This window comes from Mirounga angustirostris, unplaced genomic scaffold (assembly GCF_029215605.1).
Source record: "Mirounga angustirostris isolate CCGP_5_RB_7025 unplaced genomic scaffold, mMirAng1.0.hap1 SCAF_10, whole genome shotgun sequence".
In the NCBI taxonomy this organism is placed as follows: domain Eukaryota; kingdom Metazoa; phylum Chordata; class Mammalia; order Carnivora; family Phocidae; genus Mirounga; species Mirounga angustirostris.
Genome location: NW_026991718.1, coordinates 128,595,063 through 128,612,430, shown reverse-complemented (window position 1 = coordinate 128,612,430; position 17,368 = coordinate 128,595,063). Strand labels below are relative to the sequence as shown.

Below are 17,368 nucleotides of genomic sequence, written 5' to 3'. Positions count from 1 at the left end.
TTATTTTTATTCTTCTCTCCAAGGACTCAGAGAGCCGGAGCGAGGATGGGTGCCCCTCTGATTTCGTGCACGATCCAGCCAATGTGAGCCCGGATGCTAATTAGATGCGCTCCCCCGATGAACACGCCTTTGTCGCATGCAGGGCCGGACTACAAAGCCCAGAATGCCTCGCCCCTCCCTGATCAATGAGGGCTTATTTAAATGATCTCTGAGGTCTTGGACCCAGGCCAATCAGCTGTCAGGGCTCATGATAAATCGCAATGCATTATTGATAATAATAATTACTGGGACATGCGCGTTCCGGCCGAAGGGGGGTAAATTTCCTAACTCCAGGAATTTGTGGCGGAGTGGGCAAATAACCGCGGCTCTCCGGGCGGCCCGATGCTCGCACCATGTCGAGGCGCAAGCAGGCGAAACCCCAGCACATCAACTCGGAGGAGGACCAGGGCGAGCAGCAGCCGCAGCAGCCGGCCCCGGAGTTTGCAGATGCGGCCCCAGCGGCGCCGGCGGCGGGGGAGCCGGGTGAGTGGGGCTGGGGGCGCGCGCCGGGGGCGGGCAGTTTCCCGGACGTTCGCTGGACCCTCGAAGGCGCGAGCTTCGGGCAGCTAGCGGCTTCTAGCGCGGATTCTGGAACCAAGATCTGGGGGCTCAGCTCTAGAGAAGGCACCCTCGTTCCCACCCCCCACCCCCGCCCTTGTTAATTTTACACTTTACCGCTTCCCTCTCTTGTGTAAGTTTCACCCCCAGGTCTCGCTCCTCTTGTTGTAAGACTGACCCCCACCCTCTCTGTCCCTCGTTCCTGAAAGGTTCCCTTCTCGTCCCTTGCCCCTCTTAATTGGTTCCACTCCCCTCGCCAGTAACCTCCCCCCCACTTGTAACTTAGGTTCCCCTCCTCCCTCCCTGGCGCCGCTTTTAAAAGAAAGACCCCGGGGGTCCCCACCTTTTCCCTCACCCCTTGGGGGCTCTTCTAGGAGGCTGAAGAAGGGGCGCACCCCTGGAAGACCCCCCGGGGGGGAGGGCGATCTGTTGCACGCGCCCCTCCCGGGCCAAGCGGGGGGAGGGGGCGCGACCTCTCCCCACCTCCGGGAGCTGGGGTGCGGGCCACCCGCTCTGAGGGGATTGGAGGGCCCGAAGAGATGGGGGAGAAGGGCACAGTATTTCGCTTTTTAAAAAAATTTCTTTAGGGTTTTGGCTTCTCCCCGGGCTTTGCCGCCTGCGATCTTCGCCCTAACCTTTCGGGGCCTGACCTCCAGCCATCTTTGATTTCCGACTTCCTAAAAATAACCGCGGCGAAGCGGAGGGGTGCAGGCCCCCCGGGGCTGGGGTCGCGGGCGCGCTGCAACCCCTCTGGGGTGCACCCGCCTGGAATTTTGCGGGGCTTTCCTGGGGTGTCCGGCTTTCCAGAAGCGTGCCTCGGGGGCCAGAGGGGAGAGGTCGGGCCAGGGCTGGGCGGTCGCGGCCAGGGCGAGCTCCCGGGGCTGACCCGCCCCACGCTTCCGCGGCGAGCGTCTCCGGGGTCGGGAGGCGTTCGGGACCCTCGCCCCGCCGGGAGCGGCCGGACAAACTCCCCTTCTCCTAGTCACTTGACCGAGGAGGGTGTAGGAGCGAGTCGATTTCCCACTATCTCCCCTCGGTCCTGGCCCGCCAAATTGTCGCCTGATAAGTTTTTAGCTACGCATGGGGGGAGGGGGCGTTATTAACCTCCTCTTGGCCTTGTGGGTCGTTTCCCCTCTTCTCCCCGCCTGCTTTCTAATTTCTCAGCCGCTGATGGGGGTGTGCACTGTAATCCCAGACATTCTAAGCCACAACTCCCAACTCCGATGGGAAGGCTGCGCTTTTTGGCTCCCTCCCCCTTTTTTTCGGGGAGGGAACGTAATATGTTTCCCAAATTTATAATAGGTTAATGTAAATCTCTATTCTGCCCCCCACCCCCCGCAAGTAACATCTTTTTCCAGGGCAGATTAAAGAGATCGGCTTGACCAGGGGCGGCTGTGCGTTTTCGGGGCGTCTGATGGTCAGGGCTGCGGGCACCCGAGGTCCCAGGAGGATGGACTCTCTTTGTGCCTCCGGTGGGGGGGGGGCAGGTGGGGGGAGAGCATGGAGAGGCTTCGTCGCCTGGCCCACCTGGAACAAAAGGGTTAACCCTCCGCCCGCCCGCTTCCTCCCAAGAGGAGGGGCGAGCTCCGGGCTCTGACCCCTCCCCTGGTTCTGCTCTGACCTCCCCGTTCTCCTACCCCCTTCATTTTTGGTGGGCGCACGCAAGTGGTGCTTTTGGTGGTGTTTGGCACCTTTGCGGGGAGCTCGTTACAGGGTGGCTTCTTAAATTAACGCTGGTTGGAGTTTGCAATCAGTTAACCCGAGCTCGGCTTAGGATCTCAGGCCTGACTGTGCGCTCCCTCCACGATTTGGGAGGGGGGTGGGTTCGCTATTGAGCGCTGGGGTTAGAGCGGACCGCCGAGTTGCGCGCGGGCGCCCCCTGGAGGCCCAGCCTGGAGCCGCACGCTTTGCTGAGAGGCGGGTCCGCTCACAGGTACCGGCTCACACCTGATGGGTGGGACGGGTTGGGGGGTGGGGATGGAGAGCGCCGGGCTGGGCCAAAGGATGGGCGCCCCTGGGGACTTAAGCCGGTTGATGGCGCGAGCCCTGACTGTACTTGGTATTCTTTGCCAAGTCTTTGGAATTCTTGAAAAGGGTTCCTCGATTCTAGAATGTGTTTGCAGAATCTCCAGTTGCCACCATGAGACAGAAGGTAGTTTTCCTCAAGCAGTATACATTTTAATGGCTGCATTTTGCATTTGAGCAGCCTGGTATGTATGTACCTATCTCTGTATTAATATATATGTAGCTATGTAGATACATGGATCTATAGATCTGTGTAGATCTGTATAGACCGACAGATACATAGATATGTGTAATTTTTAAAAATTAAGATTGGCCCAGTCCTATTTTGCAAAACCGATTTGAGATCCACTTGTAAAGAATGCAGTTCTTGAGAGGAAAATGGAGTTTGGGGATCAATTAGCAGATCAAAACATCTGCAGGTGGGCAGTGGTCTCACGCTACATACGGGGAAAATTAGCATTTTCTCAAAAGAGTTTCGAATGCCCTTTGTGCTAAACTGGATTACAACCATCAACGATTAAGATCCCCAAGTTTCAAACAACTGCCTAGCCCCAGTTTCTAAACTGAAATGACCTCCGCTAGCGGTAAGGGTTTAGCAAGAGGGCCCTTGGAAGTTCCTATTTTAATTGTGGGACAGAGGGAAATCTCGTTGATAGTAGCTTGAATGTTGCAGGCCGACTTTCTGTGTTTCGATCTTCGTTTCCGATAGGGAAAGGGGCTCCAGTTTGCCCGGAGCCCCTATTGTTCCGTTAAAAATAAATTGCACAAGTCGGTACTTGGTCATTTCAGCCTCCCCTAGCTTCCTCATGGGTGGGGAGTTGGGGAGCCATCTTGGGAGGCAGGAGATGCAGTTAGCACTTCCTCTTTTTAAATGAAGTTAGTGTTTTGGTAAGGTTTTAGAGATGTGCATTCCAATCTGGTTGTATGACTTTCAGCTGTGTAACCTTGAGACCTGCTCGATTTCTCTGAGCTTTTGGATTTTTCCTTTATCCAGTGGAGGTAAAGAGTCCTGCTCAGATCATTTCAACTGCAGAAGACCCACTGTGTGCTGGGAATGTGATTAGTAATCAATTTTGTTCAAAATAACAGTGTTTTCAATTTTATTTACTTCTTGTTTCAAGACAGTTCTGAACTGCTCATTGAGATGATTCTGCAGTTTTTAACTGTAGCCTACTAACGAGGCTGGGGACCTCAAGTACATTATCTTTAATTCTCATTTGTACTCATTTTAGAGTAAACAGTAGCTCCGGGTTGAAATGGCTTGCTCGTGGTTGATTTTAGCCATGCTCCGAATCCAAGGAGCTGTTTCTCATGATCTGACTTTGGTTATGAGATGGGATTTTCCATCAGTTCCTTTGATGAAGGAGCCCTGATGAGTGTTTAGCTGGTCGAGTTTGACAATCTCACCTCCCTTTTAAGGTTTGAGATGTGCCTTTTTGGACTTTAGATTAAGGGGTCTTTGGGGAGGAGAGTTGGAAATAAAGCAGTGTTTGCATTTCATGCTCTGAGCCTTGCTGCCCTGGAAAAATCATGGGGAAGAGTTCAACAAGTTCCCTCTTTCATCAACGCTTAACTGTTGTACTTTTGATTCTTTAAGGAAAGCATCTAAACCATTTTCAAAGACTAAATTCAGACAAGTACTGCATCTCCAGTTACCCCCATCCTTTTTTTTCAAATGAATTTCATGACTGTCAGTCTTTGTTGGGGGGGGGGTGGCAGGGGAACTCTGTAGAAGGAGAAAACAAAAGCCCCTGCCTACATGGAGTTTACAAGTTTGCTTAAAAGATGAACTCCAGTTGAGGGAAAATGGGACCTATCTCTTAATGTAAATAGCAGAACTCAGACACATTAACAGCTGTTGTAGCCTTCTTTGATTCTTTTACCGTTTTTCCTTCTCAGCATAGTCTCTGAATTTTGATCCAAGACTGTTCTGAACAAGTTTTTATCTCTTAATTAAGTAGAACTTAATTATAGCTTTAATTTGCTATCTCTGAATTGAGTTAAAGCCTTGTTACTTAAGTGTTTCTGGGATTGCTGAATTGAGATGTAAAATTAAACTCGTAAAATGGACACTTTTCTTTCAACTGGTTCAAAGGCCATCCCTTTTGTTTTTTGGTAAGCAATTATCCTGTGGGTGGGGGAGGGTCGAAGATATTGTATACTTTAATCTACTCATTGTGGTTCTTTTAATATAGAAATGGGGGAGGGGAAATAAGCTTGAATCATAAAGCTTTTCTCAAGATTATACAGGTTTTATTTTTTAAGCATTTTGGAGGCTCCAGAGTTTGATTGGCTTCTAGTAGATGAGCCTTTCTTCTATACAATAGTAAGAGTATTTTCTATCCATTTGGCAGTGATTGAATCTAAGACCCCTGCTGGGTTTACTGCATTCTTCCAACTTATTGGATAACTAGATGCTGAGAGATAACATTCCTAAAATTCGGAGTGGGGGTGGGGTGGAAAGATGGAAGAACTAGTTGCTGGGTAATCTCTCTGAACTCTGCTTTTTTCCTTTTGGGAAGCGTTAACTTAAGCGGAGCAGGCAATTGTTCATAACCCAGTCCTCTTACTCTCGGGGAAAATAGGGCTTCGGTATTTGCCCATGGTGGTCTGGATGCAGAAGGTACGTTTTACTGCACATGCATTTAGAGCTTCTGCTGTTTTAAGATTCAAGTGGGATGTTGCTGGTTTTGCATCCAACCTACAGAAGAGGCCAGCCTGTGTATACAGTGAAGGCAAGCTGGTATTCAGGTTGTAAATCACTCTTGGAAACTGTTAGATCCTTCTAGTGCAGGGGAGCTTAACCTTTTTTGTGCTATAGATTCCTTCTCCACAGAATGCATTTAAATGCAAAAAATAAAATGCACAGAAACAGCAAGGAAATAAATTGCATTGAAATATAGTTATTGGGGCGCCTGGGTGGCTCAGTTGTTAAGCATCTGCCTCCGGCTGAGGTCATGATCCCAGGGTCCTGGGATCGAGCCCCACATCGGGCTCCCTGCTCAGGGCGGGAAGCCTGCTTCTCCCTCTCCCACTCCCCCTGTTTGTGTTCCCTCTCTCGCTGTGTATCTCTCTGTCATATAGATAAATAAATAAAATCTTTTTTTTAAAGAAAGAAATATAGTTACCAAAACCAAAAAATATTTGTGATATAATGTGCTTCTTTATGAACGCATTAAATAAGATCAGCGCAGCTGGTCAGATAACCACCAGAATTTCCAGTAAGGCAATGGCATTAACATCATGTGAAAAGATCTGCTTTCTGTTGATGACAAAGTCACAGGTTCTGCAAATAGCACTGTGGTGTGTTTCCCACATCTGTCATTGAAAGTCAGATACTAAATTCTATTTATTTATTTTTTATGATTTTATTTATTTACTTGACAGAGGGACACAGCGAGAGAAGGAACACAAGCAGGGGGAGTGGGAGAGGGAGAAGCAGGCTTCCTGCCGAGCAAAGAGCCCGATGCGGGACTCGATCCAAGGACCCTGGGATCATGACCTGAGCCAAAGGCAGATGCTTAACGACTGAGCCACCCAGGCACCCCTCAAATACTAAATTTTAGTTCAGATTAGTGAAAATAAAGATCTCATTTTTTTTTTCTTATCTAATTTCATGGACTCCAGTTTAAGAATGCTGGTTTAGAACCTGATTTCAATGAAGAAATATTGTTCCTAAGGGGGTGAACATTTTTTTTTTTTAATTTCTTTTGGGGGGTGGTGTGAACATTTCTTGAGGGGGAGGGGACGGAAAACTTGATTTACAGTGGTTTGTGGCCTTCTGAAGGACCATAGTGCATAAACATACACAGTATATTGGTGGTATTAAAATTTCGGGGGGGGGGCAGTAGTTAGGAAAAGAGCTTTAAAAACCTCCATAGAAGGATGAAATGGAAAGAAGGGTGAAAAACTCTGCTCTAGAAGAAACACGATAAATGAGGCCACTAAGTTTAGTGCCCTTCGAGATGGTACTTAAGAATACAATCCCTGATCTTCTTTTTCTGGTTAGCAGTTTGTTACCTTGAGCCACTTAATTATTTCTGAGCCTCAGTTTGTGCATCTGCAAATTGGGACAGAGGTTGCTTGCTTATGTGGCTGAAGAGATGAATGGGTTAAAGTGCAATAGCATGTGTTTTGTTTGTGGAGGGTGGTGGTGGTTCCCCTTAGAGTGGGATAGGCATTCTTGCAGGGGCTTTGTTGGAGATTTCCAGAAGTTAGAATGGTGGAGTACAAGTTTTTAAACATGCTAATGAGAAAGAAACCGTAGTACAAAAGTGAATACTTTAAAATTTTTCTCTTCCTCAATCCCCAGGCCCACACTCCTAAGAGCTAGAGCGCAGCCCTAGTTTCTCTTACTTCAGACAGAAATTTTTCCACGTACATATTTATATCTTTATCCACACAGATGGGACCACAGAGATACATCCCGTTCTCGTCCTCCTCTTGAAATAAAATCCCAGGCAGTTGTCCCCTAGAGCAGCACAGATAACATAGATCTGCTTTATTTTTGTAGGCTACAAAGTAGTCCCTTTTTTTTCCTGTACCCTGAGCTATTTAATCAGAACCTTACTGCTTGACCACAGAGTGCGTCTGTTTTTGTTTTTGCTGTTTGTTAATATGAGAAATGTATCCTTGTATTTCATAAAGTAAACTCCTAACAAGGGTCAGAGGAGAATTGCAGGAACCTGATGTTGCTGATAGTGCTTGGAAGAAGCTGTATCTCTTTATATGCACCTCCCAACAGTGTGTATTTCGCTGCCAAGAGACACTTGTTAAAAAGTTCTCGGTTTTAAAGTTCTTGACACATAATTGCCAGAACTGCTTTTCCAGAAAGAGTGCTATGTAACACCCCCTCCAACACCTCACTCCGAGAGTCTTGGGAAAGTGTAGGGATAGATACTGTATTCTGGGAACTGACAAATATTTTTAACTGGATTCTTGAAATACGACTGGAATCAGGAACTTACCTATTGAACACCTGTTAGGTAGCAGGGTGCATTGTGTACTAACTTTTAAAGTGACTTGGGGCGCCTGGGTGGCTCAGGCGTTAAGCGTCTGCCTCCGGCTCAGGTCGTGGTCCCAGGGTCATGGGATCGAGCCCCGCATCGGGCTCCCTGCTCCGTGGGAAGCCTGCTTCTCCCTCTCCCCCTCCCCCTGCTTGTGTTCCCTCTCTCGCTGTGTCTCCCTCTGTCAAATAAATAAAAAATCTTAAAAAAAAAAAATAATAAAGTGACTTCTCAGAGTCGCAGAAAGATAGTGGCATGTGTCCTGGTCCCTTTCCCCTTCCTTGCCACCCTGACCCCTCAGGCTTTTCTGTCCCCCCTGGGATGTCTTTTAGAGGAAAGATAGTTGCAGTCTCAACAGAAGAAACATTATGGTAGGAAGTGTAGGAAGAAAGGGAGGATCTGGGCGCTGCATGCCTGGGTTTTAATATTGGCCCTGCAGTTTATCAGATGTATTACTTTGGGCAAACTGATGTCCTCTGTGCGTTGGTTTCCCTCTCTGTGAAATACAATAGCCCCTGCCTCAAAGTTGTTATAACCTATAAATTGTTACCTGGCACATAGTAAGTGCTCAGAAGTTACGTATGACTAATTTTTAATTGTGTTGCCTTAGGGAAAGTCATGGTACTACAGTTTGTGTTTCTCATCTCTAAATGGGGCAGATAACTTAATAGATTGGGTGAGTATGGTATGGGGCACCTAGAGGTCCCTAGTCTGAACTGCAGACAGACAAGAATAGCAGGATCATCTTTTCACCACTGTCGTCGGGTCCCTAGCTCCCCTGTCTTGTGCCCAGTAGGAGGTGGGAAGTATTAGTAAACAAGTTAGGCATTCGGTGACTGTTGTCGTAAGTCTTGTTCTCAGCAGCCCTGGTTGCCCCGCTAACCATTTGAGCCATTAGAGATAGAGGGTGGAGAGAAACTAATGTTCACTGAACGCCACAGTATCTGCACTTTCGCCAGATCCTATCCAGGATGGCGTCAGGCACATTAGTAGGCACTGGACACATTTGTTAAAAACTTCACTTAAGGGCGCCTGGGTGGCTCAGTTGGTTAAGCGACTGCCTTCGGCTCCGGTCATGATCCTGGAGTCCCGGGATCGAGTCCCGCATCGGGCTCCCTGCTCGGCGGGGAGTCTGCTTCTCCCTCTGACCCTCCCCCCTCTCATGTGCTTGCTCTCTCTCATTCTCTCTCTCTCAAATAAATAAATAAAATCTTTAAAAAAAAAAACAACAACTTCACTTAACCCAGGCATATCTACCTTATGAGGTTGTCATGATTATGCATGTTTCGGGCAGATTCTGAGGGCTAAGGCAGCCGTATCCAACTTGTTCACAGGCAAGTGCTGGGTCAGCCCTAACCTGCTTTCCCTACACTGGCAGGCCAGACCTGCTTGTGGCTGTTGGCTCTTTCTCCCTGGCCCACCCCCAACCCACACACATACTTGCAAAATTTCATAGTGCCGGATCTGAAATTCATAAAGATTAGGCCACCTTATGTAAATTCTAAAGAACCACTTTTTGAAACTCTGGAATCTATAGACCTTCTCAAGAGAAATACACTTTTTTTCCCAAGATCAACTCCTCCCCCATACTGTGGTGGACTTCTCCGTCAAAACCCCATGGTTTTAGGGAGTGTAATCACCCAAGGAGTTGAGAGGCAAAATATATTAGTTTGCTTTAAAAAGTAATAATTTATTTAAAAGGGAAATGTATCCTTCTTGGCCTTTCTTCCATGCATCCCTACATTTCAAACACGTTTTATTTTAAACGTCTGTCTCCATGTCAGAGCATACAGAAGTTATGCCATTTTTGCTATATGGGTGAATCAAAATTTACTTCTGCTATAAACATTTCTGTAAACAAAGACCCTTCTTACGTGGATCTTTGTATACTTGTGCAATTATCTGTGTGGTTTAGATCCATTCACCTAGAGTTGCTGGCTCTGAGGTATACCTCTGACTTAGTGGGAGAGTATACATACAGTTGATAGGAAATGAGAGCAGTAAAGTGGCTTAGGGAGACTCTTCACCCGACTTGTTGCTTTCAGGACCCCGGCTTCCAGATAAAGCCACAGCCCCAAGATGGGCATTTTATTTATTTATTTTATTTATTTATTTATTTTTTAAAAAGATTTTATTTATTTATTTGAGAGCGCAAGAATGAGAGAGAGTACATGAGAGGGAGGAGGGTCAGAGGGAGAAGCAGACTCCCTGCCGAGCGGGGAGCCCGATGCGGGACTCGATCCAGGGACTCCAGGATCATGACCTGAGCCGAAGGCAGTTGCTTAACCAACTGAGCCACCCAGGCACCCCCAAGATGGGCATTTTAATATGCAGGCTAGCATTAATGGAATAAGACCCAATTACAAAAGAAACCCATGGACCAGTCCTTTTTAGGAATGTAACTGCGCAGATGTAGGAAGATGTTTGATTTTGTATATTTCATTTCAGATAAATTATAGAGTGGTAGAAGTTGCAAGTACCGGGAGAAGAATGAAACCCATCATTCCCATCCCCTCTTTCCATTCACGGTCCATTCACGGGCTTCCCTTTCTACATAATGGCTTATTAACCCTTTTAAAAGTGTCCTGACCGGTAAGACATTTCTCTAGTTTTTCATGACCTGTAAGGTCATCAGAGTCACATAGTCACAGCCTTCCTTGAACATGAAATCTTTTCTTTTGTCAGTGTCTCATACGAAAATATTCCTATAGGAATATCCACTTGGCCTTCCTGTGTAAATGGATCCAGCATGCCGTTCTCCATATTTTCAGTGAATTTGGCACTGCTCTCAAAATTGTTGGCACCCGAGGGTGCCTGGGTGGCTCAGTCGTTAAGCGTCTGCCTTCGGCTCAGGTCATGATCCTGGAGTCCCGGGATCGAGTCCCGCATCGGGCTCCCTGCTCGGCGGGGAGTCTGCTTTCTCCCTCTGACCCTCCTCCCTCTCATGCTGTCTCTCATTCTCTCTCTCGCAAATAAATAAATAAAATCTTTAAAAAAAAAAAAATTGTTGGCACCCGAAACTGGGAAGGTACACTCGTTATACTGAATGAGTGTTTTGTGTTTTTTGGGTTTTTTTTAATTTTATTTATTTGTCAGAGAGAGCACAAGCAGGGGGAGCGGCAGGCAGTGGGAGAAGCAGGCTCTTTGCTGAGCAGAGAGCCCCATGAGGGACTCGATCCCAGGACCCTGGGATCATGACCTGAGCCGAAGGCAGACGCTTAACCAACTGAGCCACCCAGGCATCCCTGAACAAGTGACTTAATGCAGTTTCGCTTTCAGTGGCCTCGCAGTGGGGATGAGCAGCCATATTTGAACAGGTTTCCAGTGTCATTTATATTCAGAGACCCATTTGCCTTAGCAAGCTCACTCTGGGTGCAGAGCTCCAAGGGGATTATTTTAATAATAAATTGTATGAATTTCCTAGGGTTTCCATTACAAATTGGATGGCTTAAAACAACAGAAATTTAGGGGCACCTGGGTGGCTCAGATGGTTGAGCATCTTGCCTTCGGCTCAGGTCATGATATCTAGGTCCTGGGTTCGAGCCCCGTGGCAGGATCCCAGCTCAGTGGGGGAGCCTGCTTCTCCCTCTGCCTCTGCCTCTCCCCCTGCTTATGCTCTCTGTCTTTCTCCCTTTCAAATGAATAAATAAAATCTTAAAACAACAAACAAATACAGTCTTAACGATTCTGGAGGCCAGACATCTGAAATCGAGGTGTCAGCGGGGATGGTTCCTTCTGGAGACTCTGAGGAGGAAACTGTTCCAAGCCTCCTTTCTATCTTCTGGTGGCTTCCAGGAGTCCTTGGTTACAGCCCTGTAATTCCTTCCTAGGGCCTTATTTATTTATTAAAGATTTTATTTATTTGACAGAGAGAGAGCGAGAGAGGGAACACAAGCAGGGGGAGTGGGAGAGGGAGAAGCAGGCTTCCCACCGAGCAGGGAGCCGGATGCGGGGCTCGATCCCAGGACCCTGGGATCATGACCTGAGTCAAGGGCAGATGCTTAACGACTGAGCCACCCAGGAGCCCCCCATAGGGCCTTATTTATTCCATCTCTCCTTTCCCTGTCTCTTGAAGAACATCAGGCATTGGGTTAGGGACCCTCTCAACTAGATTTGCAAAGATCCTGTTCCAAATTAAGGTGCTATCAGGACTTGGACATATTTGGGGTGGGGATGGGGGGGGACACAGTTCAACCCACTGCACAAGTGGTTCGGTCATTCAGACCTCTGGATGCCTGGTTCCCTTTCACAGTCTTCTGCCTGTCAGGACACAGGTCATGAAGGCGTCTGTATGGTGAGCTGTGGCTCTTCGCTAGCAATTGCCCCACATCCCTTCTTGGGCGCAGTTCTTAGCATGTGTTCTCTTGTCCCAGGTGCTCCAGTGAACCACCCAGGGAATGGCAGTGACGCCAGCAGGGATGGCATGACAGCAAAGAGGACTCGGCGGGAGGAGACGCACGTCTGTGAGAAATGCTGCGCGGAGTTCTTCAGCTTCTCCGAGTTCTTCGAACACAAGAAGAATTGCACTAAAACCCCCCCCGTCCTCATCATGAACGACAGTGAGGGGCCAGTGCCTTCAGAGGACTTCGCCGGGGCTGTGCTGAGTCCGAGCGGCAAGGAGGGTCCCCGCGAGGACGTGGGCGGCTCGGGGGAGATGAAGGAGAAGCCGGGGCCCGAGTCGGTCGTGTTCCTGAAGGCCGAGGCCGCCGTGCCGTCCACGTCGCAGGACCTGAGCTATGTACCCAAAGGCAAAGTGGCCCACACTAACGTCACCCTTCAGGCCCTGCGGGGCACCAAGGTGGCGGTGACCCAGCGGAGCGCCGACGCGCCGCCCGCGCCCTCGCCCGGCGCCGGCAGCATCCCGTGGGTCCTCGAGCAGATCCTGTGCCTGCAGCAGCAGCAGCTGCAGCAGATCCAGCTCACCGAGCAGATCCGCGTGCAGGTGAACATGTGGGCCTCCCACGCGCTCCACTCGGGCGTGGCGGGCGCCGACGCCCTCAAGACCTTGGGCGGCCACATGTCCCAGCAGGTTTCGGCGGCCGTGGCTCTGCTCAGCCAGAAAGCCGGAAGCCAGGGCCTGTCCCTGGACGCCTTGAAACAAGCCAAGCTACCTCCCGCCAGCATCCCTTCCGCCACCAGCGGCCCCGCGTCCCAGGGCCTGGCGCCCTTCCCCCTGAAGCCGGATGGGACGAGGGTGCTGCCGAGCGTCATGTCGCGCCTTCCCGGTGCTTTGCTACCTCAGGCCCCAGGCTCTGTGCTCTTCCAGAGCCCTTTCTCCGCGGTGGCGTTAGACCCGTCCAAGAAAGGGAAGGGGAAGCCACCGAACGTGTCCCCGGTGGAGGTCAAACCCAAAGACGAGGCCATCCTCTGCAAGCACAAGTGTAAGTACTGTAGCAAGGTTTTTGGGACTGATAGCTCCTTGCAGATCCACCTCCGCTCCCATACCGGAGAGAGACCCTTCGTGTGCTCTGTCTGTGGCCACCGGTTCACCACCAAGGGCAACCTCAAGGTGCACTTTCATCGACATCCCCAGGTGAAGGCGAACCCCCAGCTCTTTGCCGAGTTCCACGACAAAATGGCGGCAGGCAATGGCATTCCCTATGCACTCTCTGTACCCGTCCCCGTAGATGAATCGAGTCTCTCTCTAGACAGCAAACCTGTCCTTGTAACAGGGACCCCCAACGTAGGGCTACCTCAAAATCTTTCTTCAGGGACTAACCCCAAGGACCTCATGGGCAGCCCACTGCCCAGCGACCTACAGCCCGGGCCTTCTCCAGACAGTGAGGATGGATCCCTGCTATCCGGGGTGGGGCCAAACCACAATTCCCCAAGGGTTGGTGGCTTCCAAGGGAGTGGGACACCCGAGCCAGGGTCAGAGACCCTGAAATTGCAGCAGCTGGTGGAGAACATCGACAAGGCCACCACCGATCCCAACGAATGTCTCATTTGCCACCGGGTCTTAAGCTGCCAGAGCTCCCTCAAAATGCATTACCGCACCCACACCGGGGAGAGGCCATTCCAGTGTAAGATCTGTGGGCGAGCCTTCTCCACCAAGGGCAACCTGAAGACGCACCTCGGGGTCCACCGAACCAACACGTCCATAAAGACGCAGCACTCGTGCCCCATCTGCCAGAAGAAGTTTACCAACGCGGTCCTGCTGCAGCAGCATATCCGGATGCACATGGGCGGCCAGATTCCCAACACGCCTCTGCCCGAGAATCCCTGTGACTTCACGGGTCCCGAGTCCATGGTGGTCAGTGAACATGGTAGCGCAGGCGCCGTCTGTCACGATGATGTTATCGAAAGCATCGATGTTGACGAGGTCCGTCCCCAGGACGCCCCCAGTAGCTCCGTGAAGGTCCCGGCGCCTCTTCCCAGCGTCCACTCGGCATCACCCACGCTCGGGTTCGCGGTGACGGCTTCCCTAGATGCCCCGGGGAAGGTGGGTCCTGCTCCTCTTGTCCTACAGCGGCAAAGCAGCAGAGAAAACGGTTCGGTGGAGAGTGATGGCTTGACCAACGACTCCTCGTCCTCGGTGATGGGAGACCAGGAGTACCAAAGCCGAAGTCCGGATGTCTTGGAGACGGCGTCCTTCCAGGCACTGTCCCCAGCCAATAGCCAGGCAGAAAGCATCAAGTCCAGGTCTCCTGATGCTGGTGGCAAAGCAGACAACTCCGAGAGCATCCGCACTGAGATGGAAGGTGATAGAGCTTTGGATTTAACTTAGGTCCATTTTGGGCACAAGGTCATCCAAAAGGAACCTGGGTTGAACTTGGCAAATGGACAGTATGATGTATGCAAAGCAGCCCCTTTGTAGGGCAGTTAGCCTCTCTCTGTACTTCTGGGTAGAGGGGAATAGTAACTACCTCTGTCCTAGTACTATGGTCCTTTTATTTACGGTGGTTAATGCAAATTGGGTATGGACAGCACACTTGTTGGTTTTTAACTTTTGTGGTTGAGCCCCAGGGAGACATCGGGTAATCTTAAGGAAATGATCCAGTAGGACAATGTTAAAAGTAGGCACTGCATTTTGGCCACTGAGATAAGCCATAGTTCTTGATTCTGAGGTCCCACTCCCTAATGTAAGGTTCACAGATGAATAACACTCGGTGGGGGCAGGGGTGGGCATGAGGAGGAGAATCTAAACTGTGTAAAGTGCACGTATAAATTGTGGGGTGCCTGTTGATGTCATTAATGGTGAAATGGGGGAACAGCTGTATTATAGAATGAAATAAAGCTGGTGTCCGGGCATACTTTTTTTTTTTTTTTTTCTTTTTTGTGGCAGCAAAGCAAGGTTTACTGAGTGATAGCAGAGTAATAGCACAAAGCTCCCAAGGAGGGAGGGAACCCAAGAGGCTTGCCCTCCAGGCATAAAAGACAACTTTTTAAAAAAAAAAAATAGTTATTAGGTATGTATTTTTAAGTAAACTCTACACCCAACATGGGGCTCGAACCCACAACCCTGAGATCCAAGAGTCACGGAGCTCCACCAACTGAGCCAGCCAGGCTCCCCTTAAAGATAACTTTCTGTGCAGGAACTTGAATTTCCAGGGTTTGTGTGTTGCCCGTACCTTAACACTAAAATAGTGACATTTCCGAAGTAAATATTTGAGTTGTTACTCCCTGGGCAGGTCAGCGTGCTAACGAGGAAGGCTGCCTCCGAGATAACACATTGTCCCAAAAGCTGTTTCCAGGCTCTCGGTGGGCAGTTGTCATCAAAGCTCTTTTGTGGTTGGAGAAAGAATGAGTATGGGATGATAAAGGTTTGGGGTTTCTTTTCTCTGGATACTAGGTCGTAGCAGTCTGCCATCAACATTTATCCGAGCCCAGCCAACCTATGTCAAAGTTGAAGTCCCTGGTGCATTTGGTGGACCCACGACCATGTCCCCAGGCATGACACCTTTGTTAGCGGCCCAGCCACGCCGACAGGCCAAACAGCATGGCTGCACACGGTGCGGGAAGAACTTCTCCTCGGCGAGTGCTCTGCAGATCCACGAGCGGACTCACACGGGGGAGAAGCCTTTCGTGTGTAACATATGTGGGCGAGCGTTCACCACCAAAGGCAACTTGAAGGTGAGTTTCTTCGGGCTCTCAGCGGGGATGGGGTAGGTGTTCAGCAGGTCTTTATTGGTGTTCATCCATCCATGATGAATTCTTCCATTAGGACCAGTGGGGTACTGTATAGTCGTATCTCACAGCTGACTCTCGAAGTAGGCATCAGAAAGTATGTTTTCCCACATCACAGTGTTTCTGAAATTGTGATCCCAGGACCCAGGACCCTGGGATCATGACCTGAGCCGAAGGCAGACGCTCAACCGACTGAGCCACCCAGGCGCCCCGAGTTCTTGCAAATTTTAACCGCAGCACTTGAGAGGATGCCGAGTGCATACTAAGCGTCCCTGTGAATTGCATACGTGAACAGTTGGGATGGGGACAGAATTGAAGCAAATGTCCCCGCTTTGGTTGTCTTTACTTGCCTCTAGGCAGGAATGTGGGCCCATTGTTGCCAGATCATCTGACTTTCCGCCCCCTCCACCCCCCCCACACACAAACAAGAGAACAGATAACCTGGAATTTTAGAATGTTCAAACCCATAGGCAGATGGACTAGCTTGCCAACATGCACGCTGTCAAATCGATTTCGGTGGAAACCTTTCTGTTTCTCTTCCCATAGGTCCACTATATGACGCATGGGGCCAACAACAGCTCAGCGCGCCGTGGGAGGAAGCTGGCCATCGAGAACACCATGGCTCTGTTAGGAACTGATGGGAAGAGAGTCCCTGAGATGTTTCCCAAAGAAATCCTGGCGCCTTCGGTGAACGTGGACCCTGTCGTGTGGAACCAGTACACCACCATGCTCAATGGAGGTCTGGCCATGAAGACCAATGAAATCTCTGTGATCCAGAGCGGTGGTATTCCTACCCTCCCAGTTTCCCTGGGGGCCAGCTCCATTGTGAACAACACCACTATCTCCAAGATGGATGGCTCCCAGTCCGCCCTTAGTGCTGAAGTAGAAAAACGAGGTGCTGCCGACAGCGTCCCCAAACACCAGTTCCCTCACTTCCTTGAAGAAAACAAGATTGCAGTCAGCTAAGCTCTAGGAGAATCCTTATTGAAGGAGAAACGCAGGCAGAATGACCTCTAGAACTGTACTTTTTTTTTTTCCTTTTTAAAAGACCCCATCTCCTCCTGTTTGTTTTCTTACTGATGTGCAAATGATGTTTACAGTTGTGATCACAACCTCAGGCAAGTCCTACAATCAGATGATGTTATGCTGCTTTGCAAAAAAAAAAAAAAAAAAAAAAACTGGAAAAAAATAGAAAAAAGAAAAAATTTGGAAAAAAACAAAAAAAAAGAAAATACATACTAAAACAAATACAGACTAGAATTTTTTTTCTTTAATTTTGGAAAGAAGCGGGTCTTGCAAAGTAGCTTTGTTACTTGGCGACAAACTGTATACATAAAAACCTTTGTACAACTGAGAGTAACTATTTCCAAAGACTACTCTTGTTTCAAGTTGGAACTTAGTGAACTACAATGGAAAAGATAACTGTTAGCCTAATTTGGGGGAGGGGGTACTAGAGACTTCCCCGGTGACTGTATGCGGGTACATGAACACGATCTGGCATCTGTTTAGGGACCTGTGTTTTGTATGACCTCCAACCCTTCACCCATCCTTTTTTTTTTTTTCCTGAATGTATTTTTTTAGACTAAGGTTGTAGAATTATAAAATTCCTCCAA

General features: G+C 49.3%; 1 protein-coding gene across 2 annotated transcripts; it reads left to right on the top strand.

Annotated features, from left to right (window-relative positions):
* Positions 1–392: 392 nt before the first annotated feature.
* Positions 393–16,721, top strand: SALL4 (spalt like transcription factor 4). Of its 2 annotated transcripts, none has more exons than XM_045883889.1 (4): positions 393–522; positions 12,002–13,009; positions 15,421–15,701; positions 16,302–16,721. In XM_045883889.1, exons 1-4 carry the CDS (start codon positions 393–395, stop codon positions 16,719–16,721), a joined length of 1,839 nt encoding a protein of 612 aa, XP_045739845.1. The 2 variants fall into 2 exon arrangements, with proteins under 2 accessions (XP_045739845.1, XP_045739844.1); XM_045883888.1 differs by having other exon boundaries at positions 12,002–14,329.
* Positions 16,722–17,368: the final 647 nt, after the last annotated feature.